Genomic DNA, 22,525 nt, shown 5'->3' on the forward strand with positions numbered 1-22,525 from the left:
AACCCCATCCATATACATGAGCACATCCAAAAGGACACCTCCTGCCATGCAGGCCTCCTGCTCTGGGCATAGCAGGAGCTGCCACGGCCCCGACTGCGTCTGTCAGACCAGGAGTTTCCTTGCTCTGCCCTGCTGCCATCCTCCCTGCCCACCCGCGCTGGCGGCTGTGTCTCAGCCCTGTGGCCAGGCGCAGGAGTGCTGCGAGGCAGATGTTTTGACATTTCGACAAGCGGAGGTGAGGAAATGTGGCTCTGCCTTTCCTCCAGGCTGCACGGAGACATACGGGAACTGGCTGTCCCCTGTCACTGAGCCAGTCGTGTTGCACGAGGAGACGGAGCGGCCGGCAAGCGTTCACAGTGCATTGGGGATCGCTGCGGTTTGCAGTGTGACGTTTCCATTGGCAGCTGTGGGGGACATACACATGTCACCTTAATTCCTCTCCTCTCCACTGGCTCTTGGACTCTTCCCTTCTTGATTTGAAGCGGGGCTACTGGGAATAGAAACTGGGGAGGAGGCATGGACTTGCATAGGATGGCATGAGGGTCACACTCCTGACCAGCGAGAGCTGATTTGTCTCTGTGTGTGCACAGACACCCAGCAAAAGCATATTTTCTCCAGCAAAAGCTGGCTTGCTTATGCTAAGATGGCTTAGTATGGTTTAGTAGTCCAGGATTAGCTGCATTAGCAAAAAGCATATTTTTGGTAGTGTCACTGGCAGCAAGAGAGAGCAGTCGGGATTGCTTTCCCCTGCCCTGAGCTGGGCTGTGGGCAGACTCGTGTCCCTCTTTGTGCCCCACGGAAGCAGGGCCGGCACCAGATTTCGGCTCTGGCCAGCTTTCGGGTGGGCGCAGCAGTGACCCCCTGTGCCTCCTGCAGCTGCTGGATGCTGCGGAGCTGCCGGCTCAGCTGCGTTCCGAAGGCACACCACAGCACAACAGCCAGGCGAGCCCTCGCTGCTGCCGCTCCGATGGGGCAGCGCATCCTGACAGCGTTGCTTAAGACTCCTTAAGCACCATTACAAAGTGTAGCGCGATCAGGCAGGAAACAAGATGATGTACCAATACCTAACGTGCGGCGGCAGGCAGACACATCCCGGCCCCTGAAAGCTGGGGGACATGCGAACAGTTTTAAAGTGATCGTGAAAGCAAGTTTTTTTGGGGTTTTAAAAGAGGAGCACCTGACAAATTGACTGCAATGTGTCAATTTAATGCTTTTTTTCCACCTTCAAGTACCCTTGGCAGGTTCTGCCCCCCTGGGCGCTGGAGACAGACATGTATTGGTGGTGCCTGATTGCACCTCGGAGCTGCGAGGCTCCAGCTGGGACGTGTCAACAGCGGCAGCTCCCGCTGCGAGACCCGTTCTGGCACCGGAGCAGGTGACATGCTGGCATGGCAGACGTCGAGGGGGCTGTGTTGGGTGCGGGATTGCTCGGCATCCTCTTCTGCATATGGCTGTGTCATTCCGGGGACAATCTTGTGAATGAGCTGCCCAGAGCAGCAGCAGGTGGTTAGAATTTCCCAGGTGACCATGTGGACCTAATTTAATTAGAGGGTTTAGGAAAATGCCTTTAGAAAAAGGGAGGAGTGCGAAAGGTTTAGAGAGGTCAGATTTGAGAGGCAGTTGGAGAAGCTGCTGCTAAGTGGATCGTGTCCAGAGGAGGACGCAAGCTCTCCTTGCCTGGCTTGGAACAGGGAGATGGAGCATCTTTAAATGGGAGCTCGTGCCAGAGGCTGGGGGGAAGGGTTGGCCAGCGCCGGAGCGGGTTGTGGCAGCTCTTGGGCTGAGGGCAGAGGAGTTTGCATAAGGCTTTAATTTCCCAGGATCTGTGCAGGGCAGATGGCTGGGTTCCTGGCAAGCCAGGAGTGTATGCTGCCTGCTTGGTGGTTTTAGGACCTCTTTTCTCTGAAATACTTTTATTGTAAATGCCTTGCTCCCCAAAAATGCTGTTTGGTCACTGTCATCTTCGTCAGAGGATGCCTGGCAAGTGGCAGGCAGAGCAGCTTAGGTATTTGGGGTTAAGAGGCAGCTCCAGGAGCTGGCAGCAGAGGAGGCCCAGGAGTGGGATGGGCAGGAACTGGGCAGAGGAAGGCAGGGAGCGGCTCCCATGTTTTGGGGATAAGCAGTATGTCTCCAAAAGGAGCTGGGGAGGATGTGGAGCACCCAACGCCTGCTAGTCCTGATCACTGGCAGCAAGGTCCCCACGTTGTCTGGGGACCCTGCAGTGAGCAAAGGTGCCAGGTGAGTTGTGTCGTCTTAGCAGTGTGGCTGAGAGGAGATCCCTGAGCCCTTCATGTTTTGCCTTTCAGCAGTGCTGCATCCTCCTCCTTTAGTATCTCTGAAACCCAGCTGTGTCCCTACTCCCACAGAGCACCGGAGAGATGCCGCAGCAATGTCTCTCTCACTTTGTTCCTCCGCTCCAGGTGCGAGAGCACAGAGGAATATGATTACGATTACCTCAGCATCAATAAAACCTGGGTCCTCACCCCCAAGGCACAGGAGACTGATGCCACGCAGATCCTCAACTCGCTGTTGAAGAACTATGACAACAAGCTGAGGCCTGACATTGGCAGTAAGTGTCCCATAAAGCTCCCTGTGGCTACAGGTGGTGACCTGGCCCAGCTGCAGCTTGTGTTTTCCATGCTTTTGTGGCTGCTTGTAGTTGGGATTTTTGGTGAGATGGAGCCACGCTGATCCCAGATGTTCCCCTGGTCCTCAGCCCTTCACAAATGATCATAGCCCCAGCTCATCTGCACCTATTTTATTTTCTTTACAGTCAAGCCCACGTTTATCGATGTGGATATTTACGTGAACAGCATCGGGCCGGTGTCTGTCATCCAGATGGTGAGTAGTGTCGCTGCTGCAGTGTCGTGGTATCACCGCAACTGAGAGTGTCGGAGGTAGATGGCCCAGCACTGCTGTCAGGTTGTGTTGTGCTGTCTAGACATGGTGTTAAGGTGGTGGTAGTGTCATGAGAAGAGTATTTGTTTCCCTTCCCTTGGGAAGAGGTGCTCTGATCTGCTGATAGCTGGAGCTAGAAAGGCTTGACAGACATTCCTAGTTAGCAGCAAGGTCTCAAGTGCCCTTAGTGAGCTCAGCAACTCTATCATGCTCACAAGCTGAGAGAGAAGGATGATGATGCTCCTCGGTCTCCACTGGCAATGTGTGGACAGACACCTTTGCCTGGTGGCTTTGCCCTCTCCTGCCTGGGAAGCATGTGGGCATCAGGATGCTCGGGCAAGCTGCACCACCCTGGTTGAGCCAGCACAGTCGTGGCTGGGAGGGGAGGAGCGCACTTCCCAGGAGGACTGAAATAGGTACCTGGAGATGGTTTTCATGGCAACGGTCTGATGGTGTGAAACTTGGGTGCTCAGGCCTGGCCTGTGGTGCTGAGGAGGGGCAGGCGAGGTGCCTTGGGTCTGACAGCTCTTCAGTACATAGCACCTTAGACTGATGCCACCAGAACTGCAGCAGTCTCTGCTCATGGCTCAGGACCCCGCTGTACTGGGAGCTGCAGAAACACTCAACAGAGATGCCCTTTGGTCTGAAGACCCTCCAGCCCATGCACTGCACAGCAACCATTGATTATTTTTCACAGGAAGCTTCCATTATTATTTTCCCTGTGAAGTATTTTTTTCCTCATTTCTAGCAAGAAACAAACCTGACTGCTGTCAGGTTTTGAAAGACTTGTTTGGCCCACTGGGCAGTGGGGTGGAGAGGACAAAGGAGAGGTACAGTCAGGACAATTTGGCTTTTCTTGTCTCTCTCAATGCAAAACAGAACAGAAAGAAAGCCAGCCTCCTTAAAGCGAAAAAAGATAAGTTCTCAGGATGGACATGTTATTTTTAGTTTCCCAAGTAGAACATTTCCATTGAACAAACCCCTCTGGGGATGGAGGAATGGCATTGTAGTCATCGTACCACTTCCACTCCAAAAACCGTTTTGAAGCAGCCCTTCTGACCGGCCACTGCCGAGCTTGTGCCTCCAAGCAGTGCCTGTGCACAAGCCACCAGATGGGCACCTGGCTGGGCGCTCACTTGCATGATGAGGGCACCATCAGAAGGCCCAGCAGGGACGGCTTCAAGGCAAAAAACTTGCTTTCATTGTTTCTGCGGGCCTGGTCTCCAGTAGAAGAACCACAGCCCAAGCCACGTGGATGTCATCCCTGGCTGCCAGTAGATACCACAAGTTCCTCCATCCCATGTGGGTGTGTGGACATGACACCACAGTGATATAAGAGCAGCAGTGCAGGGGCTGGATGTACTCCTCTCCCCAGCCACTTCTGTGCCTGGAGGTAGAGCGTAAGAGTCATGTTATAGGAGGCTGTCCCATCTGCTTTCTATTGCCCAAAGGTATGTCAAGAAAACCATGCAAAACCACAGTGCATGTCCTCATTCCTTCTCTTTCCCTCTCATCCATTTACTTTACACCTTTCCACCCCTGTTGGAAGCTCTGCTCTCCTCCCTGTTGCAGGAGCACTGCATAGCCATGCAGGTGATAGCATCCAGAGTTCATCTCTTCTCCTAAACGGAGATACCAGGCACTGCTGCTAGTCTGGTTTCCTAAGAAACACAGCTTATGCCATGGTGATGGGTATGTGAGAATGTATGTATGGCCATCCCAGTCCTTCAGTATTTTAGATCCACTGGGTTAACACAAGCCTAGTATGGCTGCAAGTCTAGGAGCTTCAGGCATATTCAGTATCTCCTGATGCTAATCAGGATGCAAGGCAGTGACAGCAGCCATCCCCACCAAGGGGAAAAAGCTGTGGTGTGAACTCAATCCTTACTAGACACCAGAGAATCATATGGGAGAGTGCTGATGAAGACAGCCCTGGCCATTCCTAGAGCAGCTCAACCCATGTGTTTAGCTCTTGCTAAGAGTTGCAGCAACTCTTACCGTTCATGAAGTGGGGCTCCACGACCACACAGGATCCCAGGGGGTCCCAGCGCACTTAATGCGAGCCAGGAGGGTGAAGGCAAGCCTGGCGCTTGGAATTTCCCCAGCAGAGCCCTGCAGACGTAGGCAGCCACGGGCCTACTCTACCTGTCTGCAGCCTTCCCACCTGAGGAAGGTACTGCTGTTTGTGGGAATGGCATGGCAAGGAGCTGCTCAGGCAGGGGAGGAAACCACTCGGCACAGAGACAATTGAGGGACTTTGTGGCAATACTGTCTCTCCAAAGTGCCCAGATGCTACAGGTCCAGGGGTCCCTGCTGGGTCTCAACAGTCACCAGTGAACTGAAGACACTTCCATATGAGTCCCCAAATAGACCCTCTAGGGACACCTCTCCTTCCCTGTCCCCTTAGGTAACTTCCTAAGCTTGAATCTGTGATGCTCTTGAGCTTTAAAACGCTTCTCCCTGAGATGCTGGGCTGGTATTAAAGGTACTGAGGACAGCTAGACCTAGCTCTCGGAGCCTTGGATGGCAGCTTTCTGCCATCTGTAGCCTGAATACCTCCCCCTGCTCACAAGGGAGGCTGCACCCTGCTACAGTGTCTCCTGAAGCAAGAGAAAAGGGCTGTGACAAAGCTGCCACAGTGTCACCTCTGGACTTGGCTGCTTTACCCACTTGTGTTGTGTTTGTTTGCTTTTCCATGCTGATGCAATGAGTTAAGTAATTCTGTGGGTTGTGCCAGCTACTGGCAGGCTGGCATCAAACATATGATACAGATTGTCTTTGCTGGGGACGTGTCAGTCCCACTCTGTCCCTATATAAAATATAGCTTCTCCCAACCTGAGTACCTCTGCCTTCTCCCAGCTGTCAGGCCTGTCCCACATGCCCGGTCTTTCCCTTTTCCCATATACAACCTGAGGAAACACATGTTTCCGAGGGAAGGGAAGCAGAATTTGACTTGGAGCTAGATCTCTTCTGAGCCCATGGTGAGATTTCTCTCTGCCGCAGATACAGAGGCTCGTGTAGGCTGGAAGGTCCACTGGAGGGGAAATGTCCCATTGATCTCCTTTAGGTGCATTGCGATGACAACATCTTACATAAATATTTCTCTTTCCCATAGCTAGGCTATGTAGAAGATAAAGACCTCATTCTGCTTTTAAGAAATATAGCAGCATTACTGTGGCTATTATCTTGGACCAGCATGGTCTGTGCATCTGAAGCTGAAGGCTATAGGATGGCTTGACATGCTGGTGGAATAGAAGGCTCCAACTTAAGCAATGTTGTTTGAATACTGGTGTCCTGTGATCTTCTGCTCACACCTCAAAGGGTTAACTGCAAACCGCTGCCTTCAGCCTGGTGATGCTCTGTCAGGGCTTGGAAGCTGGCCCTGTGTAGCCGCTGCTCAACCTCCACATGATAAATCATGTCAGGATACAAAACTGATTCCGGTCCTTAAAAATGAATAGGTGATTTGAAAATGCCCTGTGCTGGTGTGAATTCTGCATCCCCCTCATCAATCACTTGTCATAAATAGCATTAACGTTCAGGAGTCAGCAGAAGGTGGGCAGGTTTGGAGGGGAAAGAAACGTAATGTGATTTCCTGGTACCTTTTGTAGACCAGAATGGCAGTCTTGTTTCCCATTTAGGTAGCTGAGCAAATTTTACATTCTCTCCTCCTTGGGGAAAGGAACCTCTGTGCATTGCCAGCCAAAATGTGGCAGTAACTGGAAATAAAGCTAGGAGATGGCTAAATGATAGAAAGTGGCATGGGGCTTGGTTGAAAGAGGATGGGCTGAGAGGGCAAAGGATGCAGAGAAGTGGCACCCACAGCTGTTTGCTCCAGTTGCTGCATGGACTGGGGTTTCCTCCCCATCCCATGAGCCTGTTGTCTTTGGGTGGGATTGGGGCACTTGGCTTTTCTCAGAGGGGTGGGAAGCTGTGTTTACACCATCAGGGCAAGGATGCGCTCGGGCAGGAGACCTTTCAGAGCCGCCTGCTGCTGCTGGGCACTGGCCAGCAGCGCCTCAAGCCAAATGACTTATCACCCACAGTGCTGCAGCTTTCCAAGCTGTGTCATGGATCTGGATGCCCAGTTAGATTCCCATTAACACAGACACTGTTTAGGTATCCTTGGCTTATCACAAAGCTGAGCCTGATGCAAAGACCCACCTTGGTTCTCTGAGCATGTTTGCTGGAAGAGGTGCCAGGGCAGGCTGCAGCAGCAGGGATGGTCGGAGGAGACTTTGGGTTCAACTTTTTTGCTGACTGGCAGTTTGCTGGAGGGATTTGCTCCTGGTTTTGTTTTGTAATGGCTTTATTGCTATAGATTATAGCTTTAACTGAAGTCAAGGGCACCTGGAGTTCTGGATCACCTTCCTTTAGGGATGTTTAATGCTCAGGAAATGATGCTGTTGCAGTTCAGGAAATGAAGCAGTTGCCAACTATTGGGGCTGAGTGTCTTTATGTCCTGAGGATGTCCATGAAGCATCCAGGAGAGCCAGTATGGGTGGGAGTAGAAAAAGTGCTTGTGTTCTGAGCTTGGGGATGGAGCAAGTCCTGCTCAGAGCTTCTCAGATTCCTCCCAGAGGTAACAGCTGAACGTCCTTTTCTTCCTTTCTTGCGCAAAACCAAGCGTGAGGCTCGGAGTTGAACACTGAGAACACAGCCCAAACACTGGGGTAGCCTCGTGGCCAAAGTGAATGGAGACATGCCACTCATCCAGGGACCTCCCTGATTACCCGCTTTGGGTGTCTGGGGTCAGAGGTGGGTGCCATCAGGGCCAATTTAGATGCTGGAGACTCCTTTCTTTGATATGTGTGAGGAGATGCCCTTGTGTGCCAAATTCTGTAGCAAAACTTGATGACAGCTCTTCTGCTGGGATTGTGTACCACCTCAATCTCATTACTTAATGATAATAAAGACAGAAAGAGCAAAACTGGCCTCTTGTCATTCACCAGGGGCCAGATTCTGCTGCCTTTGAAGTGCCTGCAATTTCCAAGGGGTAGGACTAAGCTCCTGCCTCCATTATTATAGCAAATTATTTTCTTATCTCTGCCTGTGAGCAGGGGGCTGGGGACGTTTGGAGCGAGTGGGATATATCCAAATACAGGTGTTGAATATTCCCCCTTTCCCTCTTTAGGAACGAGATGCTGCGCACTATTAAATTCATAATGCTGTGCCTGGCTGCATTAGTTACCATGCAACACACCAACGAAATTGAGGATGAAGAACGTATTTTCCCACGACTGGAGTACTGCAGAATACATTTAATAGATTTGCATGTATGGTGCATTTGTGAAAACACTGTGAAAAGGGAGGAGGGAAGGGGGAAATGTTTATTCGTTATCAGCTGATGAATAATTAATTTACAAACGTTGTCTTGTTAAATATAAATTAAATCTTCATTTGACACACTTTATAATAGAAGTATAAGCCCAGCATGAATGAAGAGAACTCCCCACTGACTGCTTTCATGTAAATCCCGAGGAGGTCTGGCTTTCAAAGTCAAAGCTGACAAGGGGTAGTGGTGAAGAAGGGGGCTGCTGTGACAAAGCCCCCTTGGGGACCTGGGGCACGTTGTCTTTGCTCGTGGGTGCTTTCTGTGCAGGGATGGCTTAGCGGGGCAGGGAGGCAGTGGCTGTCCGCACAGCCCTCTTCCAAGGATTGCTTCCTGCCCACTCAGAGCTGCGGGTGGCCGAGCTGCTGAATCGCGGCTCTGAGTAAAATCCCCATTGATGCCACGTTATCAGAGCATGCAGGGAGCCGGCAGCTGCTTGTGAACGGCTGAGCTGTCCCAGCAGCAGGGGCGAAGATCCCCAAGAGAGGAGCTAGGCTCTACAAAAGTCTTTCAGGGCTAAGCCACCCTCGGGGAGAGCCCTTAGGTGGTTTGAGGCATCTCCACATGGAAGCGCAGCCGCATCCCGAGGAACAGCGGCTGTGCTTTGTTGGAAGGCAGTTAGTGTGGGAGCCACAGCGGGCAGCCTTGGGTTACAGCCCTGGTGTCCTGCTGCAAGGCTTGGGTTAATATCTTCATTTCTTCTTAATAGATGGGGAAACCAAGACTGGTAATAATTGTCTGGCTCTGAGGAACACTTAAGTCTTGATTATACTTAGCTTTGGCTGCTTTGGAATAAGTAGGAAGGAAATGAAATGAAAATGGCACACTTTTTAAAATGCTTGAATATGTTGCTCTGGAGCACAAGATAAGCCTATAGGTAAAGGAAATTTGTTACCACCCTCCTTTCTTCCCTGATAATAATAGACTCCAGCGGCTGCACAGCACTTCTCAACTGAAAAGACTTAAAAATGCTTCACAAATCATCTGTCTAGGTGGCAATAGCCCAGATGCACCCACTTCTAGGGTGGATTGCAATGCCTGAAGCGTGCTGCAATGCTGGGCCAAGGACTGTGCACTCTTCTTGGCCTGCCCGGTGTGCAGCGAGCTGGCAGCAGCATAAATCTAATGAAGCTGCACAGAGCACGCGCTCACGTAATGAGCTAGGTCAGGTTTTGGTCCCTGATAAAGTTGTATATCGTAGAAACTTAAAGTGTTGGGAAATTGGTATTTCTCACTAAGGGCCCCAGTGCTTTTTTTCTGGCTCTTAGTTTCTACACCTGAGTGATGGCTCAGCACTGCCGGAGCTGCTGATGCATTTATAACGTCTTCACAAATACTCATTTGCTTGGAGCGTGCTCATATCTCTCAACTCCTTGATGTTCATGAACGGTCACCTGAGCCCGTTCCTGCGTGCCCAAGTGCCAGGAGAGGGACTGTTCCTCCTGCAGCTTGCTCGCATTCACGTGGTGGTGAGGTCGGGTACATGGAGAATGGCAGCAGCTGTCCTGTGGCCATCGTTTGTCATTGCCTTAAGAAAAAACAAGCACGAGGCCACGGAGGAATAGCACCAATCATGTGTGACTTGTGGGACAAACCACAAACTGCAACAGAAGGTCTAATGAGATAAATGAGTTACTCCCATCCTGAACATATCCCAAGAGCTTCCACAAGTTTCAGGGTCTGCTCCCAAACTGGAAAAGAGCTGATTTATTCACTATGAATAATTCAACCAGCTCCTTTTATTATCCAGAACATACACTAATCCCCTCCAGATATTTTCTGTGTGACATCCATGTCAGTATTTTATTTATAGGCTGTTTATTGTGCAGAAAACACAAGGAGCCTGTTATCAGGGAAGATGAACAAAAAACTGGGGGTTTGCCTCTAAAATTTGGAACTAAATAGAATATGAAAATCTGGACAGCAGCCTCCTGGGGGGGGGGAAAGTGCTTTTTTCCAGAGGCATTTCTGGAGAGCAAAGCCCTAAAGTTAATTAACATCAGTGCTCCCCAGTCTGACGCTAAATAGGGAATGTGGCTGTACTCTGTCAGGTTTCTTAAACTGCAGCATCTGCCCTGGCACACGGGTCCCTGTGCACAGCCCACGCCTCGGGCGGCCTCTGGCCCTCAGGCAACACGGGATAAATCAACATTCATAACGAAGTAAGCGGCTGTTGTAAATTCCTTCATGGATCCAATTTACAGCCTTCCCACATTCATTTTGTGCCAGCTTTTGGAGAAAACTCACATTTCTTCAGCCAGGCTGAATGCAGAGGGGCTTTTTTGCCCTGAACTCTTGCAGGCAGCCCGGGAAGGATGCTTACTGTAGGCGCTTCCCGAGTAGCCTCTGTGCTCACCATGCCTGATCGGAGGGCACCGGAACTTGTAATTCCTTACCCTTACCCACGGAAAACCTTTCTAATGCAGCTTGTGACTGCAGCAGCGGCGCCTGCTCTCCCTTTCCAGAGGTGTCTGCCAGCAACTGGGTTTCTGCTCGTTAATAGACCGTGATGACAGTTTTCCAGTGACCAAGAGACTCTCCTTACTGGGGCCTGGACCAGGCTGGAGGGGTGTCCCCTGCCCTGGCAGCTGGCAGCTCGCTCTCGGTTTGTTAGGAGCTTTGCCGTCTGGCAGGGCGTGAAAAGGGGCTTTGCCATGATGCGTGGACGCGGCTGCCGGCGCTGTGCGGTAGGAATGCCTCCTTGCCCATCACGCACTGGCAGGGATGTGCCTGGGAGACACGGGCTTGGGGCTGCTGCGTGCAGCTTCGTCTTGCGAAGGAAAGCAGGGATGCAGCCGTCCCCATCACAAGCCTGTTAGCGAGTGGAGTTGCTCTGCAGTTCCCAAACGGCCCCGCTTCTCCATGCGGAGATGTGTGTGCGTGGACAGCCCAGGAAGCACGTCGTTGATTCGGGTACTGATCTGTGCTCTGAACCTCATTAAATTGATTCTTCCAAGTCAAAGGGAAAGCACTATCGTGTCAAATTTGAAAGATATAGGCTCTGAGCTGTACCAATAGTTGTCACTTGATGGGCTGAATTATTCTTAAGGCAGAGTTGATTTATCTGAACTGAAGGCTTTAGATCTCTCCACAGGAGACGTCTGGATATTTCAGGTGAGTGAGAGCCAAGTCAAAGAGCTGGTCAGAGGCCAGCATTTCTGGTCTAGGGCGAACAGCAGCATCATAGGGGAGGGGGGTCTCACTCTCCCCTCCCACTTGGGACGAACAACCAAAATTCTTAAGCATTTCTGAGGGAAAATGGGTTTAGGGACAATCAAAACATTTATATTCAGTATCATCAGATTGTTTCGATTTGCTTTTCGTACAGTGATAAATTCTGTCCTATAAGTAAAGCATGAATATGAGTATTTAAAAATAAAAGTCAAAATGAAGTGAATCAAATAGATAAGGGTAAAGCAAAATATTTTGTTTAGCTTACTGAAGAAAAAAAAGTTTCTGAATGAAATTATGAGGTTGAGGTAATTAATTTTAGGTTTTGACGATTTTAATTTATTTTCAGTAAAACTTCTTTTTTTCAGTAGGAGTCGGTTCTATTTATTTCCTGCATCCCCAGATGAAGCAGTCCTATCATCTCCCACAAAAGCCTGATGTGAAATCTGCTTCCTATAAATGTATTATGAAATGGAGACCAGTTCTCAGAATTCAGTGGTTGTGGGTGACCAGAGGCAATATGCTTCAAGGACCGCTTCATGCCTTGATGTTAAGGGCTGAATATTCAGACTATTACATCCCATCTCCGTGCACAGGAAGGGTTTAATTGCCTGTGATACAAATTGCAAGTGAGCAGCAGTGGAGTGGTGATATTGCCAGCCTGAGCCTCCCCATGGCACCAGGGCTGGCGGGGCTGAGGCAGTGCTTTGCTTCTCCCTGGAACCCCTCGCATCTCCTCCGTGCCTCCAGGCACTTCCTTGGTGCCTCTGTGTCTTCAGGTTGGTGTATTTTGTGCTGGTAGGAGATACACTTTATGGTCAGCAAGTGCGTGGGCAGGTAGATCTTCACAGTCACCTGCTGCGATGCCTCACGGTGGTCAGCAACAGCCCATCCGCTGTGGGTTTGCTGATGCTGCAGCCAGTTCACACCAGCGCTGCCGAGACTGGGCCTGCCTGTTCCCGATGCAACAGCTCCTCAAAGCCTCAGAGGAATCTTGCTGGCTGCATGGGGCACTGTGGATGGGGGAGTAAGTCTGGTCAGGGGTCTTGGGCTTGCTGTGTGTTGGGCTTGCTGTGCGCTGGTGCCTGGAGCTGATGATAGCTGGGGACCCTGTATAAGCCTTGCCTTGTCCATCTTCGTGTCCAGAGGGCTTTGCTGTGAGGATTTCTGTGGTTGTTCTCTTACCTGCAGTTTGCTGGGAATGGCTCTAACCATCAGATCAGCTTTGCTCAACGAGAATTGCAGGTGGTGATAATAGCTCACCCGCGGGCAGATGCACATGGGATGCGTGAACCAAAACGCTTAGGAGCATGGCTGGGACAACACCTTATCTCCATGTGGCCGGGGAACAGAAAAGGTCAGAGCAGGGACTTTGCAAATGCTATAAGCCTTGTTACCGACATGCCCCCCCGATCTGCTGCTCTTTCCCTCCAGCTTTGCCAGCGTACCTGTTACACCTCCCATGGCAGACCTGTGTCCCTTGGTCTGTCGTTCCTCTCCACAGACACCCAAAGCCACCCTAGTAGTGTAGTGAGGACAAGGAGGGGAAGCGGAGCAGTGGGATAGAGAAGTGGGAAAAATTTGTGGGAGTTAGGTTGGTTGTTCCTACCACTGCAGGGAGGTAAGAGGGTGAAGTTAAGATGATAACTGGGTGGTCTTCTCTTCATTTGCTCCTTGAAAAGTTGAAGGTAAAGGGAACCATAATATTCAAGACAACCATTTCCTTTCATCATCTGGCAGTGGTGGACTGACAGACCTGTCCAGAGCTTGCAGCCTTAGTTTGTCACATGAATCTGCACCTTGTGAGAAAGCGTGATGGACCGTTCCCCCAGCCACAGCAAAGAGACACAGTGGTGACATGGCTTGGAGCAGTGTGCCAGAGGGATTTGCAGATTAAATCTCACCGGGAGGCATGGGGAGGAAGGGTCTCTGCGGAGATGGTAGGGGACGGAAGGAGCACTGGGAATGGGGGTGTCGGGCACCCACTTGGCACTGTAAGGGAGGAGTGAGCATGAAGCCAGGCTCCCTTCCCGCTGCTCACGGCTGCTCGGATGCGAGCTCTGCATGCTGTAACTGCGGAGCTGGCTGCAATCTTTGGTCCAGTCCTGCAGCAGTGAGCTCAGGGGCTGCTTAGACACTGGTGTCCTCTCACTGGATCAGCAAGGGAGGTGAGAATACCGCAGTGTTGCTGCTATCACAAAAAGCCAAAGGCAGGTCCAAGTGCTGGGATTTGGTAAGGACCAGCAGAGAATGGGCTGTTCAGCTCCCGGAAACTTTGGACTAAGCTCAAGAGCCAAAAGTGTTTGGTTTCTTTGTATGTATGATTCTGGGATATACAAGCTCTGCCAGTGCATTGCTTATACCTCTGTGTAGAAAACCTGAGCCTTCATCTTTTTCACTACTCCCCAAAGATGTCCTAAAGCTATCTAGGGGAGCTGGGGAAGGTAAGAGAGGTTGAGTTTTAAAGGAGGCATCTGCAGTAGGCCGAGTCTCTACAAAACAGTTGGGAGCTGGAAAAAAGGACTGGGAGTCATTCGCAGCCACTGGGTGCCATAGGAAGTGAGCAGCCCAGGGCAGCAGGGCTCTGCATGTCCTGCTTGCCCAGTGGCTGGTGTCCTGGCTTCTGAATGACCACCACACTTGGCCTGAAGTCTGGGTGTATGCCTGGAAAGGAGAATCATCTGGCCTGGTCTTTTCTGTAACTGCCGTCCGGCTTGCTTTGCCCGTCAAATACCCAAGAGGGGAGACAGAAAAAAATTGTTCCTTCTCTGGAACCTGATTCATTTCTTCCAGCTGCTTTCCTCAGCCCGGTGCTTGCTTGAAATCTCGTTAGGGCTGGGCTGTGGTTTTGTGGTGGCTTGAAAAGAACTGCAAAAGGAAAAACCAAACGAAGCAGGGAGAAGGAGCTAAAAAAAGGAGCTGGCAGCGCAGGAAGAGAAAGCTGGCAAGCACAGCAAGGGGGCATGAGCGAGAACATGAAACAGGTTTCCTTGAAAGAGTCAGTGGAGCAGAATACACTGTCCACACCTTCTTCTTCATCTGGGGCCAGGAGAGAACAGTGTCAGGAGTCAGGATTTCTGCAGAGGGCACAAAACCCTCCCCTTTTGTGAAAGCAGAACTTTCTCGGATTTTTTGCATGTGCTTTCTTCCTTGAAGATGAGGATTAGAAAGGGATTTATACAGGCAAACAGTGGTTTTCCTCCTGGCCAGCACAGGTATTTCCATACCGTGGACAGCATCCCAGGGACATGGGTGTACTGTGCCTTCTTAGACCCATTTTGGTGGGAGAAGGACAGAGTAGCATCAGGATTTGGGAGGTGGGCCTCTCTCTTAGGTGCCACCCTGTCTCACTGGTTCTTGGAGAGCTGAACCATATTGCCCACCTAGGGCCGGTTTCCTCGTGATGCTTTGTGCTGGGTCATGACTCCTCGTGTGGGGCAGCCCGTGAGCCCACCACAGCCTGTGATTCATTTCGGGCACAGCGCAGCTCCCTGGCTGGTGGTGAGCGTCGCTTCTGCAGTGCCAGTTCTGGGCTCTGCTGGCTTGTCCACCCTGTCAGTGCGCAGCCCGTGAAGGTGGTCTGACAGAGCTCAGTGCTTGTTGGAAGCAAGCGGTTCTCACAGAGAAGGGCATATTTAGGAGAAGGCTGTAGTGATTTTCAGAGAGCTTCTGTAGCAATTTCTTCATCACTGAGTCTGTAGACTTTGTCTGTTCTCTTTGCATGACAATCGGCATCCAGTTGAGATCACTGGACACCTTTCAGTCCACGGGGAGAGGCAGTCCCTGCCCTGGAGAGACTACAGCCTTACTAGACAAAGCAAAGTCCCATGAGAAGGTGGGAAATAATGTGATGCTTGAACAGAGCCATTACAGTTGAAGCTGTTTCTGTTTGAGGAGAGGTATGGGCAGGGTGGTAATGCCTTTCTTCCTGAGGTAGAGAAGCAGAGTGGTGAGTTACAGACCAAAGAGAGTGTGGAGAGGGGCATGGAGAGGAGAAGGAAGAAAGAAAACTAGAGCAAGGAGCAAAGGGAAAAGAGGGAAAACCCAGGAAAGCCTGGAAAGATGAAAAAACAGCAGAGGGAATTGGGCAGCAGATGCGGGCTGTTCAGTCCCCAAGAAGACAGGGAAAGGTGCTGAGACCTTTACAAAGCTCTGCAGAGTGGACTGTGGACTACTCTACCTCTCTAAAACCCTCAGTCCCGCAAATAAGGACTGGATGTAAATGGGAATCAGACCCTAAATCTCAGAGGCAGTGTCGACTTCGCCACCCCCTAGTCCACGCGGTGAGCCAGCAGCAGCAGTAGGCTGTACCGGGGTCTGGCAAAGCCAGCAGTGGTGCCACTGGTGGTCCCTTCTGTATGAGGTACCAGACTGGAGGCAGGGAGAGAGGCCCAGCTGGGCGAGCCCTAAGCCTAGGAGGATGCTTGCTCTAATACTTCAAAACCACACAGCCACATGCCTCTGACAGTTGAAAGCACTCACGGCATTTAATGTTTGGAGGACTTTCCTGCCTGCCTTCGCTTCACCTGAGGGCCATTTCCCTGCTGCCGCAACAGGGTGCTGCCCTCATTCCTGCCTCTCTGTCCTAGGAAGAAGGCAGTGAGGCTGCAGTGTCCAGCTCCTGAACTGAGCAGGAGCCTGCAGGCAGCCTCATGGGAATCCAGCAGCCCAGGACAGTGAGTTTTTTAAGGACAGAGAGATGGTGCAAGGAGCATGTCAGAGCTGGAGGAACAGATCATGTTCCCAGGCAACAATAGTCTTGCAGATGTCTCCATGGGGACAAGCTGACCATCCCAGACACCCCTCTCCAGGAGTATTTAGGACTGGACGTCTTGGGGGATTTGTGGGACCCTCCTTTGCCTGGTACAGGGGAGCTGCAGCAGCTGCTCTCCCAGTCCTGGGCAGTGTTAGACTGCCCATCCCAGTGTTTCATTTTAATTGCAGTGAGTGCATGGGAATGGGAAGTGCAATTAAAGAAATTCCAGCTTCTCATTTGAGTCTTGCCAAGCTGTCCTGAAGGAGCAGTCTTGGGGACTTAACTGTCTGCAGTGAGAAAGTTTGTCTTCTAGTCCTTTCAAGGGAAATTTCTTTTTGTCTTGTCAAAAGCCCCATGAGGTTAAAGGACAAATAAACAAGAGCACCTGCCCAAAGTGCTAAGTATTCTTTTCCAGTTATCCTATGTGCTTCTGTCCTCGCCTCTTCTGTTCCCTCACCTGCTTTCTTCTGGCATAGAGTTGCTTCAAGCCCAACATCATGGGGAACATTTAAGCATTTAGCAGTAAGGTTTGACATGCAAACAAGACTTTGGACAAGTGTGGCTTTGCTCTGCAAGCAGCCCAGGCATTTTCTAGAGATCATGGCAACTGGGCTACATCCATGTTTGTGCTAGAAGGTGCTTACACATGACTTTCCACCCAGGCCATGTCCTGACCTGAGTGAGAGTGGTGAAAAACCAAACTGAAAGGAGGCAGCTCCTTCCCTGTGGTGCTTTGCGTAATACTTCATTGAAGTTTTCAGTATCTTCCCCTTTAATTTATTCTGTCCTATCCGCATGTAGCATCCTGTGTCCGTGCCTCTGTCTTTTCAGTAATAACCTCGTCAGGGACAGTGCAGACAGACTGTACTTCTATAAACAAGAGTCTGGCTGATGTCATGTCTCAACTCAAGGACTTTCCTTGATCCTTTGAGTAATCACTGTTAATCAGATGCTAAAACACACATGTCTAGGTCACGTGTCCCTGGGGCTCACAGTGAGAGACTCCATGTGCCAGGCTACATTCCCATGAAAAGAGGAATGGGCGCCATGGCAATCAGCAGCCACCCCGGGCTTGCACGTGAGGAGGCAACGTCACTGAAGGACAGGAAGCGGTGGTGCAAGCGAGCAGCTCAGAAGGAAGGCTTTTGGGGAAAAGAAACAGTCTGGGGTGGTTGGCTGCCATAAGTATAAAAGCCTGCCTTTTAGATGTCCCTGCTTGCACATGCATGGGAGCAGGCATGAGCAGAGGTGTGTGGGAACAGGCAGGTAGAGATCTCAGAAGCCAGCACTTAGTCTCAAAAGCCCCGTCCAGTTCCTGTCTGCAGAGACTCCAAGGGTGAGCAATACATGATTGGGGAGTTTGCAATCGACAGACAGCATGTACAGCATGTTTTGTTTGAAGGCTCCTGGCACAAGCACAGGACATGGTGATGGTTTTTAACAGCGACTTTGTATTATAAAAAGAATGCTGTCTCAACTGAGATTCCCTGGGCAGAGGCAAAATTCATTCAGACAAGGGCAGCGCTGCCGGTGTTGCTGCAAAAGTGAAACAGATGGGAAGTTCAGTGTGTCACCTTGAAAACACGGATCATCAGAGCTCTGCTCCTTTTGTCCTTGCGAGCTCCCCTAGTCACTCCAGCATCGTGTCCAGAAAGCTCTCTGTGGTCTGATTTGGAGAGAGGAGGACCTTGGAAACATAATGAAACTTATATTGTTATTCTTTTGCTCTTTGTGTTGGGGAGACAAAACTCACCCGGAGCAGGGGCATGGAGGCATCCACAAGCAAGGTCTCTCACACTACTAATGGGAGAACTGAAAGAAGTCTGATGCTGGCCCAACCGCTTGCTGAAGTGGTCAGTGTCAGGCACTAGCATATGCTGTTAGTACATGTCCTCTCTGCTTGCTGCCTTTGGAGAGTGCTTGCACATGTCATGCTAGAAGCACGTTCCTGCCTGCAAGCTGTGGGGACAAGATGTTGTGCATCAGATTTGAAGATTATTCTAAAATAAGGTTATTTTATTTAGTTATCCAAGTGTGGAGATATTTTTTATCTTTTTGCTATTATTGAATGTGTTCCCTGGGACATGGAGCTGGCTGCTGGCAGCAGCCGAGAGTTTATCAGAGATGTTTGCAGGCTGGGAGGGATGTGTGGGATGTCATGGACAGGAAAATGGTCACCTGTGCAGGTCTGGGGGGTGTGGAGCTGCTGAACACAGTTCTGTCTGAAGGGGGGATGCTTGGGCTGACCCCTGTTTTGCAGGAAGAGGCTTCCTGGCTTGCCTCAAGCTGCACAAAGCGACCTACCAGCCTTTGAAAGAAATACACCCCATTCCCGGATCTCCTCCAATAACCCCTGAGATATTCCTGAATGGCAGCACCCCAAAGAGTTTGTCTGTAATACTTGCTTTGCTTAGCTCTGAGATTGACAGCATGGACCCATCAGATTCACATCAGCCCACCTGAAATGCTGCCCATGTTTCCCAGGAAAGCAGCCTATTGTACTGCAGCGAGGGATTTGCTTGGAGGTGCAGAGGGAAGGGGGCTCTATGAATAAAGACAAATATCAGAACAAAAAAAGCTAGAATGAGACTGGCTAGGATATTAATCTCTCAGCCCCACTGTTATTTAGGATTTTTCCAAGCTATCTCTCCAGCAGAGGAAAATGGAGGAACCTCTTTTCAGGTCTCTGTCTCCTCTGTTTGGAGGTTTTCTTGTTGCCATTGAATACAAGTGAAGTTGCAAAAAACACCTTTAAATCCTTAATTTTATCTTAATTTAGGAAGACATCTAAGACATCTTCATCTCATGGCTTTGCTTCGCTCTTTGTCATTTATCAGAAAGAACACAGAGAAAGAAGCTCATAGATGGATACAGAGGAACCATGGGGTACCAACTCCTCTGTATCCCAGTAGTCGCACCCTTGAGAGAGGTCAGCTGAGCTGCACACACAAACTTGCTATGAGCCATTTGAAAAGGATCTGCTGGCAGTGCACAGCTGTGTTTATTTGCTGTATAAGGTAGCCTGAAAATACAAACAGCTAATTTCAAGTTGTGTCATGCTAACCCTGTGAGTTTAAGCTGTCTGAAATTGGGTGGCCCTAACTCATGTCTCCTCTGAACCCAGGGTGGAACTTATTTAGTCTAGAGTAGAGTTCCTGGGGCCAAATCCAACAGGGAATATGGGCTGATTCCCGCTGTCTGTGCACAAACACCGGGGTGGGAGAGGAGGCACAGAGAGGAGCTAACTGGGGCCAGGCTGGATGTCCTTGCTGCATCAGGACATCAGGATGGGAAGCAGGGAGGTGCTCCAGGGCCACGAAGGTTAAGGCAGAGCGGCTGGGGCTGGGATGACCCAAGGAGCAGCACACAATGAGAACAGAGGTCAGCTCCCAAGTCTCTTGTGCTGGATACAGGCTGATTTCTGAACCTGTTTATCTTCTTTTAGATTGAAAACGTTGGGGTTTCTTTGAAATGACTTTTCACATAGAAATTCCATAGCTTTTCACGTAAGCTATCTTTTTAAAAATGAAAGGGTTTGAGAGTGCAGTAAAATCTTTTTGTTGTTTTATTTTTTTCTTCCAAGATGAAATATTCTTGTGAACTCCACATCCCCTTATTTCCCACAAATGGTCTTCTACAGGACAGGTTTTTTTCCATTAAATGCTTTCAGATGTTACCATTTTCTGGAACTGGGTTTCCACCAGCATCTGTGCTGCCCACATGAGGAAAACAAGGACTGATCGGTGATGTGCGGCAGTGCCAGGTGATGATGGTGACCAAGGGCCAGCAGGGACATGCTGAAAGGCTGAGCTGGACACAGGCCCACACAGCTAGCAGCGGCAACGCTGCAGGGCATTCCTCAGCATTGGATAAACTCAGGCGATAGTATTTAGGGTAGGCAGTCTTCAGTGTTTGCCTTACGGGTAGTTTGATTTATTATTTTATGACTGAAGTTTGATGTAATATTGCATGCATACTAACATGTGTGTGCTACCTCATGCATGATCCAAAAGGTGTGACCTAACCCTTTGAGTGATTCCTTTTATTTCGCTAGCTCCTTCTGTTGAAAACACTAAAAAGCCCGTGCTTTTACAGAGAAGTTAGCAACCTCCAAGTGCTGTATAGCAGATGGTACAGTAATGTTGGAGGCATATTTTACAATATGGGGAAATTGAGGTATTGAGAAGTCTCTTTCTGATGCTTGAGAATGAATCAGGGGCAGAGAGAAACTACAGGGGTGCAGGAGTTCAAGAAACAGCACTGCCATAAGTTTTAGGGGCTGAGCTCATCCTGCCAAACTTCAGCTATTCAGCTTTGATCAGCCTGGACTCTTCTAAGGTCAGTAAAAGCTTTTCCAGAAGACAGCTTGGACTGCTTCATATTGGGATCTCCCTCCAGAAGTGCCTACTCCTCTCCAATGACTGTAGGGTACCCATGGTCAAACACCTCCTATTTTAATCACCTTGATTAGATGCCTACAGCTAAGTGGGATCTGATTAATGCTCAGAGGAAGGTCTGAGCACAGTCCTAGAGCTGATCAGTGCAGAGTTGCAGTCATGCAAGGCTCCTCAGCATCAATGCAAACTGTACCTGATGGGAAAAGGTGCTAAAGTCTTCAGGAACTGTTGTGGTTTCACCCCAGTCAGCAATTAAGCACCACACAGCCACTCGCTCACTTCCTGCAGTGGGATGAGGGAAAGAACTGGAAGGGTAAAAGTGCTCCCAAAGGCTGGAGCATTTTTGTATAAATCTTGCCTCAGATCATTATGAATGAAAATACATTTGTAAATGCCAACATTTCCCAGTGGGCTCCCCACCTAGAGGCAATGTAGGCAGCTCAGCTAGTAAGTTCTTCTTAAGAAGAACTTAAGCTGTCCTTATAATAGCCACTGAAATTAGATCAAACCACAGGACAGTGACAATAACAGCTCAGATGTTTCAGAAGAGCTGAATAACTCATGCAGTACACCTTTTGCAAAGGCTGGCTATCAATGGCACAAGGGGAGCTCTTTAATGCTGATCCCTTCTGAAAATCTGGGCTTGACAAGAAATACTAAACCCCTGGGATAGCTGACCCTCCACTTTCCCGAAACATTAGTATTGGTTATCCCAGACCTGAATGCTGAACTTTACAGCAGGACACCTGACCTGAGCAGCCAGCCCAGAAGCGGGATCTCACAAATGACTCCAGGTAGGAGTTAGAAACTGACAGTGGCATCTAACATGGATTTATCATTGCATTTTTGGTTGCTTTTTCCTACACCAGAGATCTTGCTGAGGCGGAGCAATGTAAGCTCATACTGGCTCAAACAGGGTTTGCAGAAGTGGGGGAGAATATGTCAAATGTTGTGTTATTTTGGTCCCAACAGCTGGCAAGGAAAAGAATATGGCCCCAAGCAGAATAAAGTCAGCCTTCCCCGTATGTGTCATTTTCTTGGGCAGCTGGTACCCCATCTTGTCCCTGCTGTGCCAATGCTTCTTTGCCCACCTGTGGGCTCTATTTCACTGTTTCACAACCTGATCAATGCCTCCATCACCACACACCCTATATCCAAGCAGTACCCAGTGAGATCCAGAGCACTCAGATGCTGGAATGGGCTCTTCCCACCTCCTGTTTTCGGGCAGTGGCCATGCTTGTGCACTTGGCTTTGAGGGCTGCTGCTGTCCTAGCTCTGTGTCTCCTCATGTCTGTTTTGAATGAACTGTAGAGGCAACGCCCTCACTTTGAACATGCTGCATCTGTCCTCATTTAGAGATATATTAGGAACTCATTCCCATCACCTTTGCTCATCCCTATGTCTGACCAAGGTGAAGGATCAGCCCAGAGCGTGACTCGACTGCCTGATGGCAAATGCTCTTTTCTCATGATCTCATTCCTATGCAAGGGACATTTTTGGTACCAATCAATCACTCATCACCAGTCGGCTGACAGTGGAGAGAGTGCGAGGAAAATGAAGTGCGGAGTTGTGCGCTGCCCTGCTCTGGCTCCCCCAAGCAGGACATGCTGACCAAGGGAGCACACTAAGAGTGCTGCATCTATTTTAACAGCACAGTTTGAGGAAGTCATCTCTGAACCAGCAGCGAGGGCAGCGGAGGGAGGATATGCTGCAGTCATAAAAATTCCACTGAGATAAATCAATAGAGGCAGGAGGAGAATGAGAGGGAGAGATGGCAAAGTCAGACACTTCACCTCTGCCCACAGGAGACAGGGAGACAATGCCTCCATGGTCATGGAGGTTTAACAGGAGTGAAAGGGAGTAAAATCCAAGTCAGAGAGGAGCAGTCAGGAACAGGTGACAGCCTTTCATATGGGCTGGTAGAACTGGATTTGGGGGTCTGGTTCAGAGAGCCACTGAGTGCCAGACATG

The 22,525-nt window shown here is 50.0% G+C and overlaps 1 protein-coding gene across 1 annotated transcript in view; it reads left to right on the plus strand.

Annotated features, from left to right (window-relative positions):
• Nucleotides 1–2,149: 2,149 nt before the first annotated feature.
• Nucleotides 2,150–22,525, plus strand: part of LOC309408369 (gamma-aminobutyric acid receptor subunit gamma-4) — a gene marked incomplete at both ends in the record, with an annotated part of 31,834 nt that continues 11,458 nt past the window's right edge. Inside the window, 3 exons of the mRNA XM_082004180.1 lie at nt 2,150–2,238; nt 2,367–2,569; nt 2,774–2,841. Coding sequence (XP_081860306.1) covers nt 2,150–2,238; nt 2,367–2,569; nt 2,774–2,841 — 360 coding nt within the window. The remainder of the gene's footprint in view (nt 2,239–2,366; nt 2,570–2,773; nt 2,842–22,525) is intronic.

The sequence above is a fragment of the Phaethon aethereus genome (genome assembly GCF_964289735.1).
Source record: "Phaethon aethereus genome assembly, chromosome: 10".
Lineage (NCBI taxonomy): Eukaryota > Metazoa > Chordata > Aves > Phaethontiformes > Phaethontidae > Phaethon > Phaethon aethereus.